At 39.4% G+C, this 20,954-nt stretch overlaps 1 protein-coding gene across 1 annotated transcript in view; it reads right to left on the bottom strand.

The window, feature by feature from the left end:
• Atp6v1a (ATPase H+ transporting V1 subunit A) overlaps window positions 1-20,954 on the bottom strand; it is a 49,865-nt gene that overhangs the window by 8,360 nt on the left and 20,551 nt on the right. Inside the window, exons 3-12 of the mRNA XM_028752415.1 lie at window positions 19,356-19,484; window positions 16,384-16,598; window positions 15,977-16,114; window positions 14,734-14,885; window positions 12,350-12,512; window positions 11,573-11,681; window positions 6,819-6,941; window positions 6,621-6,735; window positions 5,008-5,071; window positions 3,831-4,034 (exon numbers count right to left, since the gene is read on the bottom strand). Of these exons, the coding sequence (XP_028608248.1) occupies window positions 3,831-4,034; window positions 5,008-5,071; window positions 6,621-6,735; window positions 6,819-6,941; window positions 11,573-11,681; window positions 12,350-12,512; window positions 14,734-14,885; window positions 15,977-16,114; window positions 16,384-16,598; window positions 19,356-19,484 (1,412 nt within the window). The remainder of the gene's footprint in view (window positions 1-3,830; window positions 4,035-5,007; window positions 5,072-6,620; window positions 6,736-6,818; window positions 6,942-11,572; window positions 11,682-12,349; window positions 12,513-14,733; window positions 14,886-15,976; window positions 16,115-16,383; window positions 16,599-19,355; window positions 19,485-20,954) is intronic.

Here is a 20,954-nt window from a genome sequence, read left to right as displayed (position 1 = left end):
GTGTGTGTGTGTACATATATACATACATACACACATACATACATACATACACACACATATACTTTCAATTATTTCCATGGGCACGTGTGTGTGCGTGCATGTGTGTGTATGTGTGTGTGTGTGTGTGTATGTGTGAGTGTGCCGTAACTTGCATGTGGAAGTTAGAGGACAGCTTTTGGGAGTTTTTTTTTCCTACCACATGGGTCTCAGGAATTGAACTCAAGTCATTGGGCTTGGCAGCAAGTGTCTTTATCATAGATCTGTTTTTTTCTAAGGCTGGAGAGATGGTTCAGAAGTTAAGAACATACATTGCTATTTCAAAAGACCCAGATTTGATTCCCACATCACCTCATAACTGTGCAACTGTCTGACACCTCTAGCTCCCAAAAGCATGTACACACTCATGTACATATCCACATACAGTCAGTCATGAGCTGTCATGTGAGTGCTGGGAACCAAATGTGGATCCTTTGACAGGCACATACACAAAATAAATCCCCCCCCCAATTTTGTTTTCTATTAATGTAAAAGTGTTTCCTTTCATACCTTAGATTTGAACCTATTTGTAGTTATTTAACCTTTGGATGTGGACCTGGGAAGCAACCCAATTTTGCTTCAGACGCTTAATAGCTTTTTCACTGCTGACCAAACAAGCCATCCTTCCCTCACTTGATCTGTGACACACTCTGCAGTACTGAGGATCCAGATATGAACTCTACCCCTGCTCTGTCTACTGGTGTGCTTGTCTGTTATCTTACTAATATCACACTGTTTTTATTACTATAATTTTCTGTTAATACCCGATGGAAGAACATCCCTTCTTTATTTACTGTTGTTTTATTTCCCTAAGAGTGAATGTCTAGGACAGCAAATGAACTTTAGAATGATTATTGATTTACTCAGAAGATTCAGCTACAGTGGGCTGAGATGTACCTCAGTAATAGAATGTCTGTTTAGTGTGCATGGGGAACAGTCTCCAATGTTGAATATGAAATCAGCTGGAAATGTGCTTGGTAGTGCACTGACTTTATAGTTCAAACAGAAGTGGTATTATCAAACATTTATTTGAGTCTAAAAACATGCTGCCATGCTAGCTATGACCTCTATTCCATTGCTATTGTGAACACTGTGTGTTCTGTTAGTATACAAAAATTTCTCTTGGTTTCTGTTTGTCTTGAATCAAGACTCCTCACCCAACGCTTACCAATTCTGCTTCTCTGTTAGTTTTCTATTTAGATGAGGACATTTACAAATAATGACATTCCTCCTTTTACAACAGTGCTAGTTAGTTTTTAATGTCAACTTCAAACAAGTTAGAGTCACCTGGGAAGAAGGAACCTCAACTGAAAAACAGGCCCCTACCAGTTTGGCCTGTGGGGCATTTTCTTGATTAATGATTGGTAAGGGGTGGGCCCACCCCACAAGGGTGGTGTCACTCTGGGTGGATGATCTCAGATGATAAGAAGGCAGGCTGAAAAAGCCAATAAGCATTTCCACGGCTTCGGCTCTAAGTTCCTGTCCTGACTGAGGTCCTGCCCTGACTTCTCTCCCTGATGGACTGTTACCTGGAAGTATGAGACGAAATAAACCATTTCTCTCCAAGTTGCTTTTGTTCATGGGTTTTATCACAGCAATAGAAACTCTAAGATATATTTTTTTAATTGAATGAAACAATTTCACTATTTAGGACTTCCATACTCAACTGATTGTAAGCATTCTAGTTTCAATCTGGATTTTTTTTTTTTAAATGCATCTGAAATTTCCCTACTCTGTATTAAGTAAAGGATTCCCATTTTAGTATATTATTGGTATTTTCACATACCGTGTGTAGTGTGTATGTGACTGTGCATCCATGTGGAAGGCAGAGGAGGACACTGTGTTTCTTCCTCTATCACTTTCCCCATACTCCCCTGAGACAAGAGTTCTCACTGAACTAGAAGCTCGCCATGTTGGCTAGGTTAGCTAGCCGGTGACCCTCCAGAACCTGCCTCTGGCCCTCAATGTCAGGGCTGCAGGTGTGCAGGTGTGTGGTGGTGGGGAACTGAACTTAAGTACTTAAGGTTGCACAGCATATGTTTTATCCACTGAGCTTCCCCTGATAATTTTTTTAGTATTTATTTTAATTTCTATTCATGGGTATGCTTCTGTGTCTGCTGTGTGTATATGGGGATGTGCAGAGGTCAGACAATAGCATCAGATTTCCGAGAACTAGAGTTAAGGGTGGTTGTGAGTGGCCCAACATGGGTGCTGAGAATTGTACCCAAGTCCTCTGTGGGAACAGTGAGTGTCTTAAGAATTTGTTCTGTCTTCCTGCCCCCATGTTTTATTTAAGACAGCGTCTGTTATGTGTTTGGGCTACTGTAAAATTCCTGGGCTCAAGTACCTTTCCAGTCCATGTCCCCAGTAGCTGTACAATACAGGTACACATTACCAAGCAGAGATTAGCATATTATTGTTTACAGAGTTACAAAGTTCTATTCCTTGTTTTGCACGAGATTTCTAAAATTACAACAGTAAACTTCAAATATTGTTTACATATTGGTTGAGGTATCATTTTCCAATTACATTTTTTATATTGGCAAGTTATGATGCATTATGTTTTACGTATGAATGCATACAAGTTCATGTGTGTGCAGAAGTTTGCATGTGTGCAGTGTGCCTGCACACGTGGAAGCCAGAGGCTGATGCTGGGTGTCTTCCTCAATTGTTCTCCAGTTAATGTTGTTCTCACTAAACTCGGGACTTACCAGCGGCCCAACCAGCCCCAGGGACCCTGCTGTCTACCTGCATGCTGCTGGAATCACACGCACACACCAGCACACATGGTTTTTTACATGGGTGTGGGCGATCTGAACTCAGGTGCCTGTAGCTGATGACCGAGTCATCTCCCCAGCTCCTAATGATACATTTCTGGGTCACATCTGCTACACTCTGCTTGTTCATGATGGATTGTATTTGTATGCCCTACCAGATCTAGTAAGTGAATATTTAATATTTTAATCTGTATTCATAAGCAAAATATTTTCCTCAAATTGCCTTTGTCTGGTATTGCAGGCCTATCTCTTGCTCGTCAGAGAGGATCACAATGCTCTGTAAATACTAAATGTGCAGTACGTGCTGTAGATGTTAGCTATCTAATGTTATCGTCCTTGTTGGAATCAATTAGGTAATTGTATCAGATATAATAAAAATAACAGGCCGTGGCATTGTGGCACACACATGTCCCAGTACCTGGGAGGTACAGACAGAAGGCCTGTGAATGTGAAGCTAGCCTGAACTACATGGTAATAATCTATCTCAAGAGAGGGAGGGGGTTGGGGAGTCCTGGCTAGTTCTTTATATGACCTGAGAAATCATTCAATTGTGAGATTTAAAATGACTACGGTTATTTACAGCATCCTCCTCTGGAATATCTAGATCTAGGCAACCGTATGTAAGTCACTTACTGGAGGTCCCATACCTAATTATTAAGGGAACTGGAATCTGATCCTTTATGGCCGGCTCTAATGCTCCTACAAAAATTATGTTGACAGGCCTTAATTTCAAACCTAAACTGACCGGGTGATGGGTGTCTTGATTTCACCTGTCGTTAGTTTAAAAACTATTTCACATTTAAGGTTTTTGTTATCTTGAGCCATGATCTCATACTCGTAGCCCATACTACCCTGGACTGTACTATGTAGCGCGGATGGGCTCCAGAACTGTGGCACGCTCCCTACCTTAGGCTCCTGAGTGCTGAGATTACTCAGGAGCCATTACGCCAGCCAGGCAAGCACCTGCATAGTCAAGTCTCAGCAACTCGTAAGGCACCCCAGCGCAGCCCCACACACCTTCCCCACGAGCTGCACGATTTCCGCCAGATCCTCTTCCTCCTGCAGAATCTCCTTAGCTTTGGTCCTCAGAGGAACGAACTCTGTGAAGTGTTTGTCATAGTACTCATCCAAGGCACGCATGTACTTGCTGTAGCTGATGAGCCAGTTGACAGAGGGGAAGTGCTTGCGTTGAGCTAACTTCTTGTCCAAGCCCCAGAACACCTAATTTAAAAATACAAAAGTTAGGCTTTTTCTTTTTCAAAGTAGTGCAGTATATCTGTCCCTAATAAGCACTTTGTAACTTCTTGGGCCAATTATATATCATATTAGTCTATGTAAATATTAAAATGTACAAAAACCCAATCTTAACTAAAAAAAAAAAAATCACATTTCTCTATTTTCAAGGTGGGCAATAACTATATCAAATGTGATAGTAAAAAGGAAAATAGGTGCAACTGGAGATTATTATGGTATAACAACAGAAGGACCAGTGGGCTTCCTGAGACCAAACAGATTTGCCTTGATTAAAATCCTTTAAACATTCTAAGGAACTCAAGTTACTATCACTCGAGTCAATTAAAACGTAACATAATTTAAAACTATAGTTCTGATTCATACACATTTTAAATTTAGGCTTCTTTAATGATTAGCTACCCACTAAACCACATTTTCCAGCCTTGCTCTCACCTGGTACAGAAAACAGAGGGTAATGTCTGTATCACTTTGGAGCCTACGGTTCACAGTGTGGATGTGCTTTTTCTACAGTTGTCCCTGGCAGCAGCTAGATGCAGAAAACTACCAGGCTGAGCAACGGGAGGACAGTGAGAGACCAGCCAGGTGCTCCTGCATGACGGGAGATACCCACTTTCTGATGAGACCTGGGACTATTCTGTGATGTTTTGGCATTATGCAGTTTGGGGCCTATTTGGCTCTATACGTAAGAGTTAGTTTATTGGGTAGGATAACTCTAACTAAAAAAAAATTGCTACAAGGATGTATTCCAGGCTTCTGTTATGTTTAGTATAAACTGTGAAAAACTGAGAAAAAAAAAAAGAATGTGCTAAACTTTCAGTGTTAAGGATACTATTAAAACATTTTTTAAAAAACTTTCTGCCAGTTCTTTAGTGACTAAATTAAATATCTGATGATTACTTAGCTAAATTACAACTGGGGTATGGCAGAAGGGAAGACATACCTGAACAATACCCAGAGTAGCAGATGTGACGGGATCAGAAAAGTCACCACCAGGTGGAGAAACTCTAGATTAGAAACAAAATATAATCATTAGAAATGTTTATGAAAAATAATCACATATACCATATACTTGAAAGTTAAAAATATAAAGATATCAAAACACAATATACAAACATCAATTTTTAAAAAATAGTTAATTTTGTTTTTATTGCTAGAAATGGAATCCAAAGCTTCATGACTGCTAAGCACATGAGCTAACACCACGCTATACCCCAGCCCTATTAAAAACAGACAAACAAAACCCAATGCTATACCCCAGCCCTATTGAAAACAGACAAACAAAACCCAAGCCAATCGTGTGTGCATATGTGCAGAGGTGGTGCACCTGTCCCATGGGTCACTCGTGGAGGTCAGAGGACAACCTTGGGGCTACCTTGCTTGAGACAGTTTCTTGTTTGCCCTTGCATATGCTGTGTCTGCCTTGGGAGTTTCTGGGTATTCTCCAATCTCTACTTCGCACACTGCTGTAGGGGTGCTGGGATTTAAAAATGTCCTACACTATCCTGTTTTAAGTGGACTCTGGGAATTCAACGTGATAAACATTTAACCTAGTGAGCCTCTCCCTAGATCCCAGCCTTAATGTTTGCATATACGTAACTTTAAAAGTAAATGACCCCTGAAAGGAAAAACCTTGTTGAAAATAAATAAGAATGGCAATTATTGAGTGCTATCTAGTCTGAGAAATGAAAACAGTCATTTTTGTAGTTAGTTTCATATTCTAATAAAAAAGATGAAATAGGAAAGTTCTGAGAACTATAAGGCTTTATGCAGTAGTCATAAACCTGTACTTTGTTCTTAGCATGAGATAACCTAACCTCCTCTTAACATGCCTTCAGTTTTTAAAGTTAGTCCTGAGATACAATGAGTTGAATTTATGAAGTCATGGAAATCACACCCATGAAACCCAAAGATCCAGGGACAGCCTGAATTGCTTCACAAAGTGCCTTGGAAGCTCTCTGAGGGCAACTCTACTTAAGAACCTGCACTCCCAGAGCAATGTATACACATCCTCCCTCCCTCCTCCTTGTTCCTGCAGGTACGGGGTGTGTGTGTGTGTGTGTGTGTGTGTGTGTGCACGTGCGTGCGCGTGCAGGCCAGGGATGACTTCACACATTGATCCTTAGGAGTCATCTACCTTGATTTTGAGACAGAGTCTCTCACCTGGCCTGGTACTTACTAAGTGGTCTGGGCTGGTTGCCCAGCAAGCCCCAGAAATCTCTCAGCTGTTTCCACACCCTATGCCCAGCTCTGGGATTACAGGCATGCATCAACACACATAGCTTTTTGTTTTTTTTAAATGAAGGTTCTGCAGTCTCAGATCCTCAAGCCTGTGTGGTAAACACTTTACTGACTGAGCAATCTTCCAAGCCCTCTCTTTAGAATAAGTGACATTCTTTTCTTTTGAGAAGTCAACAGCACAAGCTGAGCATGGTAGGACATGTTTGTTGGCAAAGGCAAGACACCTAGTCCCAGGCCAGCCTGCGCTACACAAGAAGCCCATGTCTCCACTGAATAAACAAATACAGAAAGGAAAGCAAACTCTTGGCTGCTTACGCTCCTACAATGCTGACACTCCCTTCTCTCTCAGGGTTTCCAAGACACTTCACTCTGCCTGCTCGCTCATAGAAGGAAGCCAGCCGGGCACCAAGGTATGCAGGGTATCCACTGTCTGAAAGACAAAAAGAAAAATTCAAAAGGGAATTCAAAGGCAGCTCCTACAATTTTATCAGTGACAACCAACACTAGACTTACCGGCAGGCATTTCGGCTAAGCGACCAGAGATTTCTCTGAGCGCCTCAGCCCATCTAGAGGTAGAGTCGGCCATCATACTGACGTGGTAGCCCATGTCTCGGAAATATTCTGATAGTGTAATTCCTAAACAGAGAAGAACACTGTTAAGTTATATTGTCATAACACAAACTACTGGCTTTTCTTGGTGTTTCACTTTATAAAGCTCCCTAAGGAACAACAACAGGCACAGTAAGTATCTTGTTAGCCATTTCCCCAAGTTTCTTTTTCTAGGCAAACAGCTGAGCCATACTTACAAGCATCTTTTCCATTTAGATAAGACATGTAACTCCCCTCAATCTGAAAGAATGTGATTAAAAATGATATGTTCCATGGCCAGGCACATTAAACATTTTCTAGACTTCCTAAAGCCCTCAAAACATATGCTAAAGACCAAAGAGCCACTTTTGGCCTGGGTTTATCACAGACTGAAAAAGAGTACCCCAGCCACGGCCATGGCAAACAACTATAATTTGGGGGCTGTTTGTTTGTTGGAGACAAGGTTTCTCTGTGTAGCCCTGACTGTCCTGGAACTCACTCTGTAGACCAGGCTGGCCTTGAACTTAGAGATCCACCTGCCTCTGCCTCCCCAAATGCTGGGACTAAAGGCATATGCCATAGCCAAACCTACTCTACACAGGAAAAGATTTTATGCCCTGCTCTCTGTTCATATAATTAATCCTGAAATACATTTTCAGGAACAGGTTGTCTGTACCATACATCAAACAGGCGTATTTGACTGAGCTGAGACATCCTCAAGACTCTAGTCTCTGATATGGAGACCCTGTCCTGTCCTATAAAGTAAAACACCAAGAAATGAAGTGTCTGGGTCTTCTTATTTATCTCAGCTAAACCTTTATAATACAGATTTCTAAGCTACTAGGATGGAATAACTCCTACCCTATATACTTGTAAAATATTAAAGGAAATAAAATACATATAAATATCTTCCAAAAACAAATAGTATATACAACTCTAAGGCAATAGGAACATACAGTTATGTCTGTACTGTCAGAGTTGTCTAATGCCCCGACTTTTGTTTTAACAAGAACAATACAAGCTCATGAGCAAAGAGAAAAAGCCGCTGTAAACCAACACTTTACTATGTACCACATCGTGATTGAGAATAAAAAACACTAAGCATAAAGTGGTTTTAAAAACAAGCCTTTCAAGAACATAATATTTAGGCTTAAAAACACAATAAAAATATACCAGATATTCTAACTAATGTTTATTTGTTTTTTGTTTTGTTTTTGTTTTGTTTGGTTTGGTTTTTCGAGACAGGGTTGCTCTGTGTAGCCCTGGCTGTCCTAGAACTCACTCTGTAGACCAGGCTGGCCTTGAACTCAGAAATCCACCTGCCTCTGCCTCCCAAGTGCTGGGATTAAAGGCGTGCGCCACCACTGCCCGGCTTGTTTTTGTTTTTTGTTTGTTTCTAAACAATGTTTAGAACAGACTCTTTTTTAAAAAGATTTATTTATTTACATATATGAGTCCTCTATCTGCATGTACACCTGCATGCCAGAAGAGGGCATCAGACCCCATTACAGACGGTTGTGAGCCACCATATGTTGCTGGGGACTGAACTCAGGACGTCTGGATGAGCAGCCAGTTCTCTTAATCGCTGAGCCATCTCTCTAGCCTCTAAAACAGACTTTTTCATATAAGCACAGATGTGTTTTAGGTCTCTGATGAAATGCTACCAACATTTGAATGTCATATTAGATCCTTTGTAGAAAATATAAATAGACATGAGTAATCAAGGGCTCGCTAATCACCTACATACACTTTACAGTGCCTACAAAGAAAAGAACAAAATAAAAACAGCCAATAACTTAGATTAAAAACAAAAACAAAAATACAAAAAAAAAACAAAAGCAAAAAAACAAAAAAACAAAAAAAAAGATGAGGGGTAATGTGTCTGCTTAGCACTTGTGAGTTCCCGGTTAGCACCGGGTGAGGAGTGAAAAGACAAACAGAGCTGCATTCATAGATTCAAAAGGAGCAATTATCTTCATTGATCAAAGAACCTGTATAAATCAATATGAAAGACAACTACGTACATGGAGAGAGGTTATACATTGTATATAATGTCCATTTTACATTATAGGCTGACTAGGGTGTAATAAAGTGGCAGTTGTTAAAATGTCAATCATCCATTCCCGGTGCTAGGCACTTCAGTCGCTTCATGTTTTCTGTTTGCTAAGCAGATTAGCACTGGTGAAGATGAGAGGCAAACTCTCTCACAGTTACCACACCACTTGAATGGCTTAACTGTAACCAGCACAAAGATGCTGGAGACAGTGCAGCAGTTAAGAGCAGTTATGACTCTCTCAGAGCTCCTGTTTTGGGCTCCAGCACTAGCCAGATGGCTCTTAACTCCAGCTCCAAGGGATCTAATGCCCTCTTCTGGCCTCTGCAGGCACTGCACCCATGCAATGCTACCCTTTAGTTTAAAATACAAATATCTTTTTAAAAAATTATGCTTATGCTCTGTCCATATAAAGGAAAATGGCGGCCATATGAAAGATGAGGCAGATTTCCCGTCTTAAATAGCTCATGAACATGCCACTTTCTTCTCCTTTTCATAAGTTATAACCGAACAAAAGAGTGAAAAATAGGCCTACAAATCCAGTGTCTAAGGGGAAGACACATTTAACCCTTAGCTAAAATAACAAGGAAAAAGATCCAAATGAGTAAAAACAAGTCAGGAGTGGGAAGCTTCAAGGAGTCACTGAAGTTACACAACTCGGATTAAGCTTCTGCGAACTGGGACACACATGCTACGGAGAAAATGGCCAGAGCAGGAGGAGTTCCTTGGGCCCAGGCTAGCATGGAGGAGACATAGAAAGATGGAGGTAAAACACAGCACAAGTGGGCACTCCCTGTCTCCACTGCACAGCATGGGTAAGGCGGGGGAGGAGAAAGGACTCACTTCCAATGCCTTGCTGTTCACTGAAGAGAAACAGTAAAATAATTACACAACTGCGTGCCATAACAAATTTCCCAATTAACCATGAAGAATTCCTGCTCCCTGCACCAGCCACAGCCAGTTCCACCCATCTCTTACAAAGATGAGTAATGGTCTGAGATATTTAAATAAAAACACTGTAGAAGGAAGTATGGTGACAGCAAAAGAGGCTGACAAGGAACAGATGAAAGGTGTGACCACAGTGAATTACCTGGAAGAAAAATGAAACCTGTATGGAAATGTAGGCTTCATTAGAGGCAACACTAGAAACAGACACTACTTGTTTGTGTACGTTTGAAAGTCTAAATACAAGACAGGATAGGAAATGGCAGACCTGGGAAACAGAAGGACTCCAGTATGTCTAATGGAGGAAAAGGGTGCAGATACAATTTTCAAGTCTTTCAAAATAAAAAACAAATTCAGAGAGGAAGAAGTATCCAAGTTATCAACACTGCAGTATATCCTAAGAAAGCTATGAGTCTTCAAATTTAAAGAGAAATTTCTTGGACCAAAAAGTCACTTCTAAAAGGGGGAGAATCATTCTCAGATTTTGCTCCCAATATTTACTGCTTGAATAAGTGTTCTCAGGCAAAATAATACTGATCCAAGAATAATACTGATCTGTACTCAGCCAACCACTGTTAGGGTTTGGATAGGCATTCCTTCTACTTCAAAAGTGAAGCCTGCTTTTCATGAACAGAGTAGTACTATAGTAATCTAGTAGATCATAAACCATGAAGTCTATGAAAGTCAACATATATTAGTAAAAGCTACAAGACTACTAAAAAATTGGTCTAATAACTTTAGTTCAGAAACAGAACTGTTAAAGTTTAAAGGCAATAGAGGAAAAAAAGCTTTAGAAACTTATGAAGAAAGGAAGAATTCAAGGAAAATGAAGATTTCCGTGAGTCTTTCTTGCAGAAACTTCCAAAAGACACATTTATAAAACAAGAAATAATGAGAGAAACTAGAGAAACTAGCCACAGGGAACACTGGCTCCATTTAGGGAAGGCCAAAGTCTAAATAGTATTAGCTCTCTAGTTCTAGAACAAAATAGAGTTAATAATTCCTAAAAATGGAGAAATCAAGGTCCTAAACACTGAGGCTGAAAGAGAAAAGTATAGCAAATTTCTTAGTTATATATGCATAACTACATTTACATATACAATGTTAAATATAGATCAGTAATAAGATTAAGAAGGTAAATGTATTGTTTTATGAGCTTTAAGAGCCCTGGAAGCTTGGCTGTAGCTCAGGAGTGCTCGCTTCATCTGTGGAAGGCCCTGGACACGCTCAACAACAGCAGCAAAACGCAGGGGTGGTCGTGCAGGGGAGGTGAGGGAAAGGAGCAGGTGAAGAAGACAACACCACTACCTGGGGCAGCTCGACAAACATCTTATATTTGGGGCTGAAGAGATGGCTCAGAGGTTAAGAGCTTCTGCAGAGGACCTGAGTTCTACCACAGAACCGAGCTGGATAGCTCACAACTGCCTATAATTCCAGCTCCAGAGGATTTGACATCCGCTCTGTCCTCTAAGGGCACACAGACATGTGGTATAATAGATACACCACAGTTACATACACATACAATCTTTTAAAAAACTTTTTTTACTTATTCTTATGATACATACAATCAGGTATTTCTTAAAAGCTAGGAAAGTGATCATATGGGAGTTTTTTAAAGATGAAGTCCTTTGGGAAAGAAAAGCTGGGTGCTAGTGTTCTTTTCTTCCAACCCCTAACTCACCAGTGTAAATGGAGGCTTCTCTTGCAGCCACAGGCATGTTGGAGGTGTTGGCTACCAGCGCGGTCCTCTTCATGATTGATTCCACTTTCCCATCCACTTCCATGGTGAGCTAAGGGTAGGAATCTACTAGTGAGCTCCAGTTTACGTAGAACACTAACATTTTCGATCTTCCCCCATTTACAAATATTATAACTTGTTTCTCTTTAATCCTCTTGTCAGAATTCCCTAGGACTATCCCCCACCACGTCTGTTCCACAGGACTGTCTGATAAATGGGCAATTTCATTTGGACATTTCAAATAGACAAAGGAAATCCATCATTTTATAAAAAAGGACATGTTACTACAGCAACCTAGATCATAGGGACCATGAAAAGCTGCACATTTAAATGGTCAGTTTCTTAGGGTTTGTTTTTAGACAGTGTCTCATGGAGTCCAGCTAACCCTGAGCTAGTGATTCTTCTGGCTTAGCCTCCCAAGTACAGGAATTACAGGCACATGCCACCATACCCAGTCAAGATAAAAATGATTGTTTTTCTTTTATCCATTTTATTTTTCTCTTAAGTGAGAACAAAGAAGAGAAACTTCTAGGTGTCTGACTTTGTCATTTTCCTTTTAAAAATATACAGATTAATCAAAAATATTAATTTAAAATTCTTTGAAAGCATCTTGACAATTGAAAGCACCATTCTTAGCCCATGGAGCATAAACTATTGTCAGTGACAGCTGACTCGCAGTACTTCCTCTAGACGATTATTTGGAGTTTTTTATAGACAGACCTCAGGGAAGTCCCGGAGAACTTCTGACATCTCATTTCCTCTTTCACCGCATCCGACATAGATGATCACGTCACTGTTGGAGTACTTGGATAAAGACTGGGAAATCACAGTCTTTCCACAGCCAAAAGCACCTGGAATAGCTGTAGTTCCTCCCTGAACACACCTGAAGGACAACAAAACAAAAATCAAAAGAAATGTTTCTTATGTCATTGGCTTGGTAATGTATGCTGCTAAACAATGTAGGTAACTGATTCAAAACTACCTGCTAGGGTAATTACTCTGAAGCATTTCTATACACATAGAATATGTTGACATAATTATTAGCAACTCATTTGTGCCTAAAAGGATAGTTTTAAGGTGGATATAAGCTAGGTGTGATGCTGCATGCCTTTTATCCCAGCACTCAGGAAGGAGGCAGAGGCAGGCGGATCTCTATAAGTTTGAGGCCAGCTTGCTCTACAAGGTGAGTTCCAGGACAGCCAGCATTACATAGAGAAAGTATGTCTTTTTTAAAAAAAAAAAAAAAAAAGATGGACATGGCAGTTGATGCCCATAGTCCCCGAATTTGGAAGGCTGAGACAGTAGGATCACCCATGAACTGAAGGCTAGCTTGAACTACATAGCATCCCAGGCAAGTCTGAGGTACAGAGTGACACACTATCTCAAAATAACAAACGACAAACTAGCAAGTATTTTATTATGATTAACCATCTTTATCACCTACAGTGGATGGACAGTGAAAGTGTGTTCTATGAGACACTCCAGAAAGTAGGAAGCTGTGTGAACACAGGGAGATAACAAAATAGCCCTGATGACATTCATGCTTGTACAAGTCTGTTCACTAAAGACAACACACGAATTAAAACTATAAACTACATATGAAGAGCATCTCCTTCAAAAAGGGTAGAAAAGGGCCTAGGAAACGTACACAGTACCATAAAGTTTAGTCAGGGAGAGTGGTAAGGCCACCCTGAAAGAGCTGAGGTTTAATGTGGGCAGTGATTACAGGAGAGGACCCTGAGAAACCCTGACGCTGACAGGAGTTGGGAACAGGGGCCCCATGACAAGTCAATATTAAAAGGTGTGACAAATTAAAAATGTACTGCCCAGTTCAAGGGACATGCAATGCTAAGGGCAGAACAGAGTTCCCGTGGATAAGAAGAGAAGGGCTGGTGTCATGTGTATGACACCAAGGGCGAGAGCAGGGACACACGGAAAGGATTAAACTCTAACACTGTCCCCTCCTCTCCTCTTCCCTTTTCTCTCATTAGACAGGAGACTTATGAAAAGAAGCAGAGGGGGAGACACACTTGAGGAGCCCAGAGATGTGATAAACCCTGAAAGGGGAAAGGAAGAGGAGGTAGGTGGAACTTCCCAGTCTCTGATTTCCCAGGGAAGGAGGAGGCGTGGAGCTAAGTATCTGAGACAGAGAAGCATGAGGCAGCTGCGAGGACACAGCAGTGTGGGCAGAAATCAATTTCTACGGGTCATCTGTTTCTTCTCAGTGGCGTGTGCAAAGCAGAAGGGAACAGCTGGACGGGAGTCCTGGCAAAAACACAAAGCTTTATTCTACCACTAGGAACTATTCGTAAGATTGTCTGTGGAATATATTCTGAATAATGACGGATACAGAGACAGGAGGCAAGGAGCAGCAAGGATGTCAGAGCACAGAGATTGCTGCAGGAAAGAAGCAGTAGGAACGGCCCAAAGTGCAGTTCTGAAGAGCGAGCCTTCAGTGAGACTGCAGGGGAGGGAGGATGCTCGGGTCAGGGGCAGGGTGCCTGCTTGGCCTGTGGGAGCATTGCCTTTTTTTTTTTTTTTTTTAAATAATGAGTTTATAGTGATTCAAGGTTGAGGTAGAAACCGGTCTTTTTTTGGAAATTAAATGATAAGGTCATTGTAGAAAATACAGCAGCATACAGTAAAGCCATGTGTCTAACAAGTAAAAGTAAAATTTTCTAAGCAAAGAAAACAGAAAAGAGCACACTATAAATTACTACTGTTGGCAGCATACAGAGTCCATCTGATCTTAGAGATTAATAGTTTATAGCAATACCAATCTATCAATTCTAGGACAACTTAAAGTTACTTATCTGCTTTGTTACAGACAGTCTTTTGGAAATTTTCTTTTGGAAAAAACTATTTCTTTTGGAAATAGTCTTTTGGAAGGTTTTTTTTTTTTTAAATATAATATTGTTTGTGACGATGGAGGAAAAAAATGTTGCCTCTTTAATTACTGGCAACAGATGTAACTAATTCACCATTCTTGCCCTAGATAAAACCTATCACAGTATTTAATACAGAGAACTCATATCTGCAAAAATTACGAAAAGACAGATACATATAATACCTTGGGAACAAATGGTGGGAGACAGCAAACTTACGGAAAAAGGGCATCGAGAACTCTCTGGCCAGTAAGCAAGGGATGATTGGCTGGTAGCTTTTCAGTGACAGGTCGCACCTGACGCACAGGCCATACTTGGACCATGCTGAACTTCTCCTTCATACCCTCAAATTCAAGCTCCAGGACAACATCCTATTAAAACAAACAAACAAACAAACAAAAAAACAAAACAGTAAAACTAAGAGTGGCTGAATCTGTGAATCATTCTTCCAAAATATAAGTAAGCAAGCCCAGGTTCCTCTTGTGGAAGGCTTCTTTGATAAGTAAGACGGGAGATGTATAGTTTTATTATGTGTCTTTACATATGGCTTTTTTTTTTTTTTAACTGGGTGCATCACTGTCTTGCTGACTAGTATAAAGTATGGTAGGAGGTTTTTGGAAAGGAGCACATCAAGTAATAAAGAGCTACATAAATTGTCCATGCATGACAGGTAAGTCTTCACAGCTACACATGCTCCCATACTTACTTTCCACCTTGTTTTATTGTAATAATCATATTGCTCTAGTTTGAAAATACATGCCAAGAGCCCGAAAATATTTAATATTAGCTTTTTTTTTATTAATATTTTTAAAAGGAAGTGATACTATGACAACATCTATGAACACTGAGACTGTTTAAACCATTCACAAGTAAGTCTAAATTCCAGGAGAAATCTGTAGTCTGGTTAAAATATTAATGGTCTGCCCTTGGGCAATTCCTCCATTTAGAATGAGGGAGTCTGTAAGCTAGGTCCAGACAGCTGTTCTAGAATCTCAAACTGACATGTGTTCTCTACATGTTATAAAGCACACACTTATTTTTGTAAATACTTTTGAAAAACTGCTTACTGCATTTTACTATGGGGACATCAAATGTTATCATGGTCTTCTCAATAAAATTATACGCCAATTTAAAGACTATTATGACTCCACTATCTGACACTCTGTGACTATAAATAAAATTAATAAACTAAGTTACAAATGATACACTTAAGAATTCACACAATCCACTATATAGTTAACTATGTAAATCCTGACTGACAGTTAAAATCATGTCTATTCTAAGCCTAATGAATATGAGATTTAGACAAACCTATCAGTTAAGAAGATATTTCTTACTAAATAAAACAGGAGTCACTCAGAGCTTACATATTCAAAATGCTCTAGCAGTTTTAGGGCACTACAGTGGTAACTGCCATGTATGAGCAGGCTGCTGTGTACAACAAAGCCCAAGCAGTACTTACCGATGCATCGTAATTCCCAGGCGGTGCGATGTAAGTCACGCTTCCTCTGTTACGGGGAGGTAACATGATTTTGTGTTTGATGAGTGAGTTCTCATTGACAATCCCATAAATATCTCCACCAGTGATATGACTACCAACCTAAGGAACAAATGCACCCACTATTTAATGCTCAAAAACAAAACACCCAAAAACCCTAAGTATATATACCCTTACTTTCGTAATTTAAATCACTTGCCTAACTTATGAATAAAGCATTAGTTCTATAGTTCAATAAGTGCATTAAATAATAGACAGTATATCCATGGTTTATGTTTATTTGGACTAAGACTATAAAATAGTTCACTAAATATACATTTCATTTCATATTCTTTCACCAACTTTAGGAATTTCTGGTTACACAGACATACCCGTAGGTTTTTGCTGGGTGTAAACTCCCATTTGATATCTCTGCTAAGAGCAGATACATTTACTCCTCTGGGGATGTAGATACTTTGGGTCTGACTGCTGATATCCGATAGAGGTCTCTGAATACCATCAAAAATGGCTCCCATAATGCCAGGACCAAGCTCTACCGAGAGAGGTTTACCAGTGCGGAGTACAGGGTCTCCGACAGAAACACCAGCTAGAAACAGCAGTTAAGGAAAACTTAAAACAAAAGTTGGAAGATATTATTGATATCAGTTTAAAAGGAAAATGACATTTAAGAAGATATAATAAGTTCCCAAAGTTTCCCAGATCTTTGATATTCCAGCAATATTCTACAGTCTCTAAGGACAAAATATATACCTAACACTTCTAGCTATTAAATAATCACATCCAAAGAGTTTAATCAATATGTATATCCTAACAACTGAGTATCAATGAAAGAATAGTGTGTAAACTGAAAAGAGGAAAATCTCAGGCCTAAACAACCACAGCTCTAATGAGCAGAAGGGTGCATGCAGTTTACGAATACCATGTAACTTTGAGATTGGAAACCTACTACATACTTATTTCTGCCTCCGTGGATTTTAGGTCAGCTTCACAAACATTTATGATGCCACTGACAAGAATGTAACGAACAAACTTTCAGTGGTTAATCATGTCTGATGAAGTGTCTAATATTCTGGTGTGAAATTTTTGAGTGGTGTGGTCACCATCTGAGTCTGCTGCAGCTGCCCAAATGCCTCTGCAGTTTGGGAGTCACAGGTTTAAGAACAGAAGCAAAAGCCTCTCGTTAACTCATAATTTTGACTATATTACTGAATAGCAGTCTTCTATACAGAATTGTGGTAGCTAGACAAAAAAAGGTGAGAACTAAGAAAATTCTTTAGAAAGAAAAGATAAAGCCTAAAAGGTGACTAGACAGTGAAACACCTTCTTTTATATTTGTTGATAGTGCAATTAATAAACATTCACTGAGATTAGTTTAGTTTTCAAAAGTAAAAACGGTTACACTGTTTAAAAGAAAGACTATAAATCATCAAAATTTATACTATTAATTAATTACTAAGTCATGACAATACAGTATGCTGGAATTATATGTAGCTATAAAAAAGGAGTAAGAACATCTATGAATTCTAGTAGAAAGGTCTCCAAAACACTCATTTTCATTATCAGTGTCTAAAAGGAATTTTTTAAACCTACAACAAAGTTCAAAGAATTTCTCAAAAACCACTCCTTTATTTCTAGGTTGCATGATTAACATTTTACTATATTTACCATATTATCTTCATCTTCTGCAATACAAATATCTTAAAATGGTAGACAGGTACAGAATAGTTTATATTAATCTGCTATCTTACAAGAAGAAAGGACAAATACTTGTATTTGCTAAGATACCTGATTTAAATTACAACCAAGTATAATATATATGTATAAAATGCCTTAATGAAACCCATTATTTGATACGCTAAGGCAAACCTAGAAGTACAGAAGAATATACAATAATTATAAGTAACTAATCGGAGTGGTTATTTGTGTCTTGAAGTCAGCCAGAGGCCATAAAATGTAGGGAGTATTATCAGTGCATACATTTTCATTAACTTTAAGTCTACAAGCCACGTGAAAAAGAGAGTAACTATGGGGTGAGGTACAGCTCAGTTATTAGAATGTATGAGGTTCTGTGTTTCATTTCTACCTATTCGTCAAGTGACTAGATGGGAGAGAAAGGTATATCAATAAACACAAACACACCCGAACTTGTTTTTAGCCATGATGTCATGACTAGAGAAGCTTCTAATTTGGGGCTGGGGTGATACCTCTGCTATTAAAGTACTTGTCTTGCAAGCATAAGCACATGAATTCAATCTCCAGAAACCACGTTAAAAAGCATATTCTTCCAACCTCAGCCCTGGGCAGCCTGAATCAGATCCTTGGCGCTGGACAGCCAGCAAGTTTAGCCTATTTACCATGCTCCATGCAATATGAGAGCTCTTGTCTCAAACATCAGGTTGAATGGCACATGAGGTTGTCTTTTGGCCCTCACCCATATGTCCTCACATACATGTGCAGCTGCATACACATGAACCAGAGACTTTTAATTTCCTTTTTAGGTGACTTTTATGTTAGCATCTACTACTCATACAGGAGAACAATTACTTCCAAGCATTCTTGTTAGAGCAGCAATAAAACAAAATATGCTTAAAACCTCAAGAACTAATGCTGACCTTGAGAGTTGTGTCAAAGACATATGAGTTTCCAAAAGACCAATTCTTTGTGAGGCTTGCATTTCTTTACACTTTATTTTTATTGAAAGTAAACATGTAGTATTTCTTTACTGTGTGTGCACCTGAGTACAGTCAAGGAGAGGAGAAGAGAACTGTGCCCCATTCGTTTTCTCCTCCCACCTTTGCATGACTCCCAAGGATCGACTGAACTCACCCTTCTGGGCTTGGCACCAAGCACCTCCACAAGCTGAGCTACCTTGTAAGCCCCTCCTCAGTTTTTCATAGAAAATTGGAAACAGATATTATGCTTAAAAATCAATATTGTAGCAATATTAAGGATTTCTTAGTGCTAAAGCTATATCATTCATTAAAGAGTGAGAATGGTGAAGGATCTATATTTATTTGTTATTTTAAATAAAAATCATGGCTGGGTAATTTTAACCACAAAAGCCCACATCATTACTTCATTTATTATCTCTTCTGCAATATTAAACCTTTTAAACAAATTTCCAACTGGATTTCCTGAAGTCTGTGGCACCAAATGTTAAGAGCAATGAAAATTCAGAATGTTATTTCTAATTTCTTGTCTAAGAGCACTAATTCCCAATAGTTTTCCTTTCAATACGGGAGAACTATTCCTTTATGACATGTCTTGTCATGAACCTACTTTGGGTTAAATCCTTAAACCCTGACATACAGGTGGTGGCAGGAAACTGACCAGAGAAGGATACAAGTTTCTTCATACACCTGAATGGTGGCCATGTCACCTTCCAGTCGAATGATCTCTCCGACCAGCTCGCTGTGCCCCACTCTCACCAGCTCGTACATAGCAGCACCCGCCATGTCACAGGCTGTAACCACTGAAAGAACAAAGTGCTGTGAATGATTACAGCGAATGTCAACATCTCATACACCCAGCAGCTTGCCTTCTCAGCTATTCTGAAGGAAGAAATGAACTCCCACCATGGACTAACCTTTCAGGTTTCACATAGCGACATACTTTTAGTAAATGTTACAAAGAAGGAAACAAAATAAACTTGTTAGGCTATAGTTTAATGCAACATAAAAGCAACCTATTTTAACACATGAAGTCCTATATGAAGACTCTCAAGTATTAAAGTTCATTCTGAACAACCCTAGCTGCTTTCATACATGCAATGAAGGGTTTTGTAACCATAAACAACAAACAAGCAAACACCTTACAATGGAATTAAGAGCTTTAGAACATCATACAGTAATTATCAGTTTATTGTGCTGTTACCCCTTGAAAGACAACAATAAAGCAAGATTTTAACTTATTACTACTTTTAGCCAGTGATTCTAAAGTTTCCTTGCTGTGGACATTCAATAAAGTCTAACTCTAGGATTTAAAAAATAAATAAACCAAGACCTTATACATAGCCAGATGGTACGCATCTACAACCTTAGCATTTGAGAAGGAGAGACAGGAGGATCAGGATTTTAAGCCAGCCTAGGATCCTTGAAATCTTGTTACAAAATACCACCAGCAGCTCACACACACACATATAATTCCTCTTCTCAAACCATAAGATGTTCATAACCAGCCACTACCACCTTTATTTTTAATATTTTTTCACAAGCAAGAGCCAGAATTAGAACTTGCTATGTTAGACCACACTGTCTATCAAGCAAAAGTTATTTTTCTGGAAGGGAAAGAAGGGTGCTACATTTGTAGAAATGCATAAGAATGAACCCATTCTTACTACATAGTGTGTGATTACAACTATGTGCTAGTAATTATTGCAGTGGAAAAACATGTTCAATTAATTTGCTCTAGAAACTGAAGAATTGTTCATTTCCTATTTACTTCTATATTGAACAAAAAATTAAGATGACCTGAAATATCACATGATGAATTTAAAAATCATATTTCATAAACCCCAAATGATACCATTGATCTATTAAGAAGTACCTAGGAATTAACCATCAGCCCCCAGGACAGCTTGCTGCACATTTCCTCACACTAATTTTACCTAAGCTGGCTGACGTTCCTTTGCTTTTTCCCTAAGGTTTCCCATGTTTACTATATCTGCCCTCTCATCGTCAAGGGGAAACTGCTTCTGCGATCAAAGGGAGATGGGAAACAGTGAAACGCTCACTCTCTACTTCTCGCCAGTGAGCTCAAGTTCATTGGGTGCTTGGAGAGAAGAAGGTGGAGCTCACGGATCTGTGAAAAAAGTCTGCCAAACAGGCACCAGCCCTTTCGCTGTCATTGGAGCAGAGCACACACTGCAGTGTGAAACATAAGGGAAAATATATCTTAATATCAATGAGCAGGTTGTACTTAGGCCACTGTAGTTCATATTTGT

The sequence above is a fragment of the Grammomys surdaster genome, unplaced genomic scaffold, assembly GCF_004785775.1.
Source record: "Grammomys surdaster isolate TR1022 unplaced genomic scaffold, NIH_TR_1.0 125901, whole genome shotgun sequence".
Classification (NCBI taxonomy): domain Eukaryota; kingdom Metazoa; phylum Chordata; class Mammalia; order Rodentia; family Muridae; genus Grammomys; species Grammomys surdaster.
Note: the sequence above shows the minus strand (reverse complement) of the source record. Positions and strands in the feature narration are given on the sequence as shown.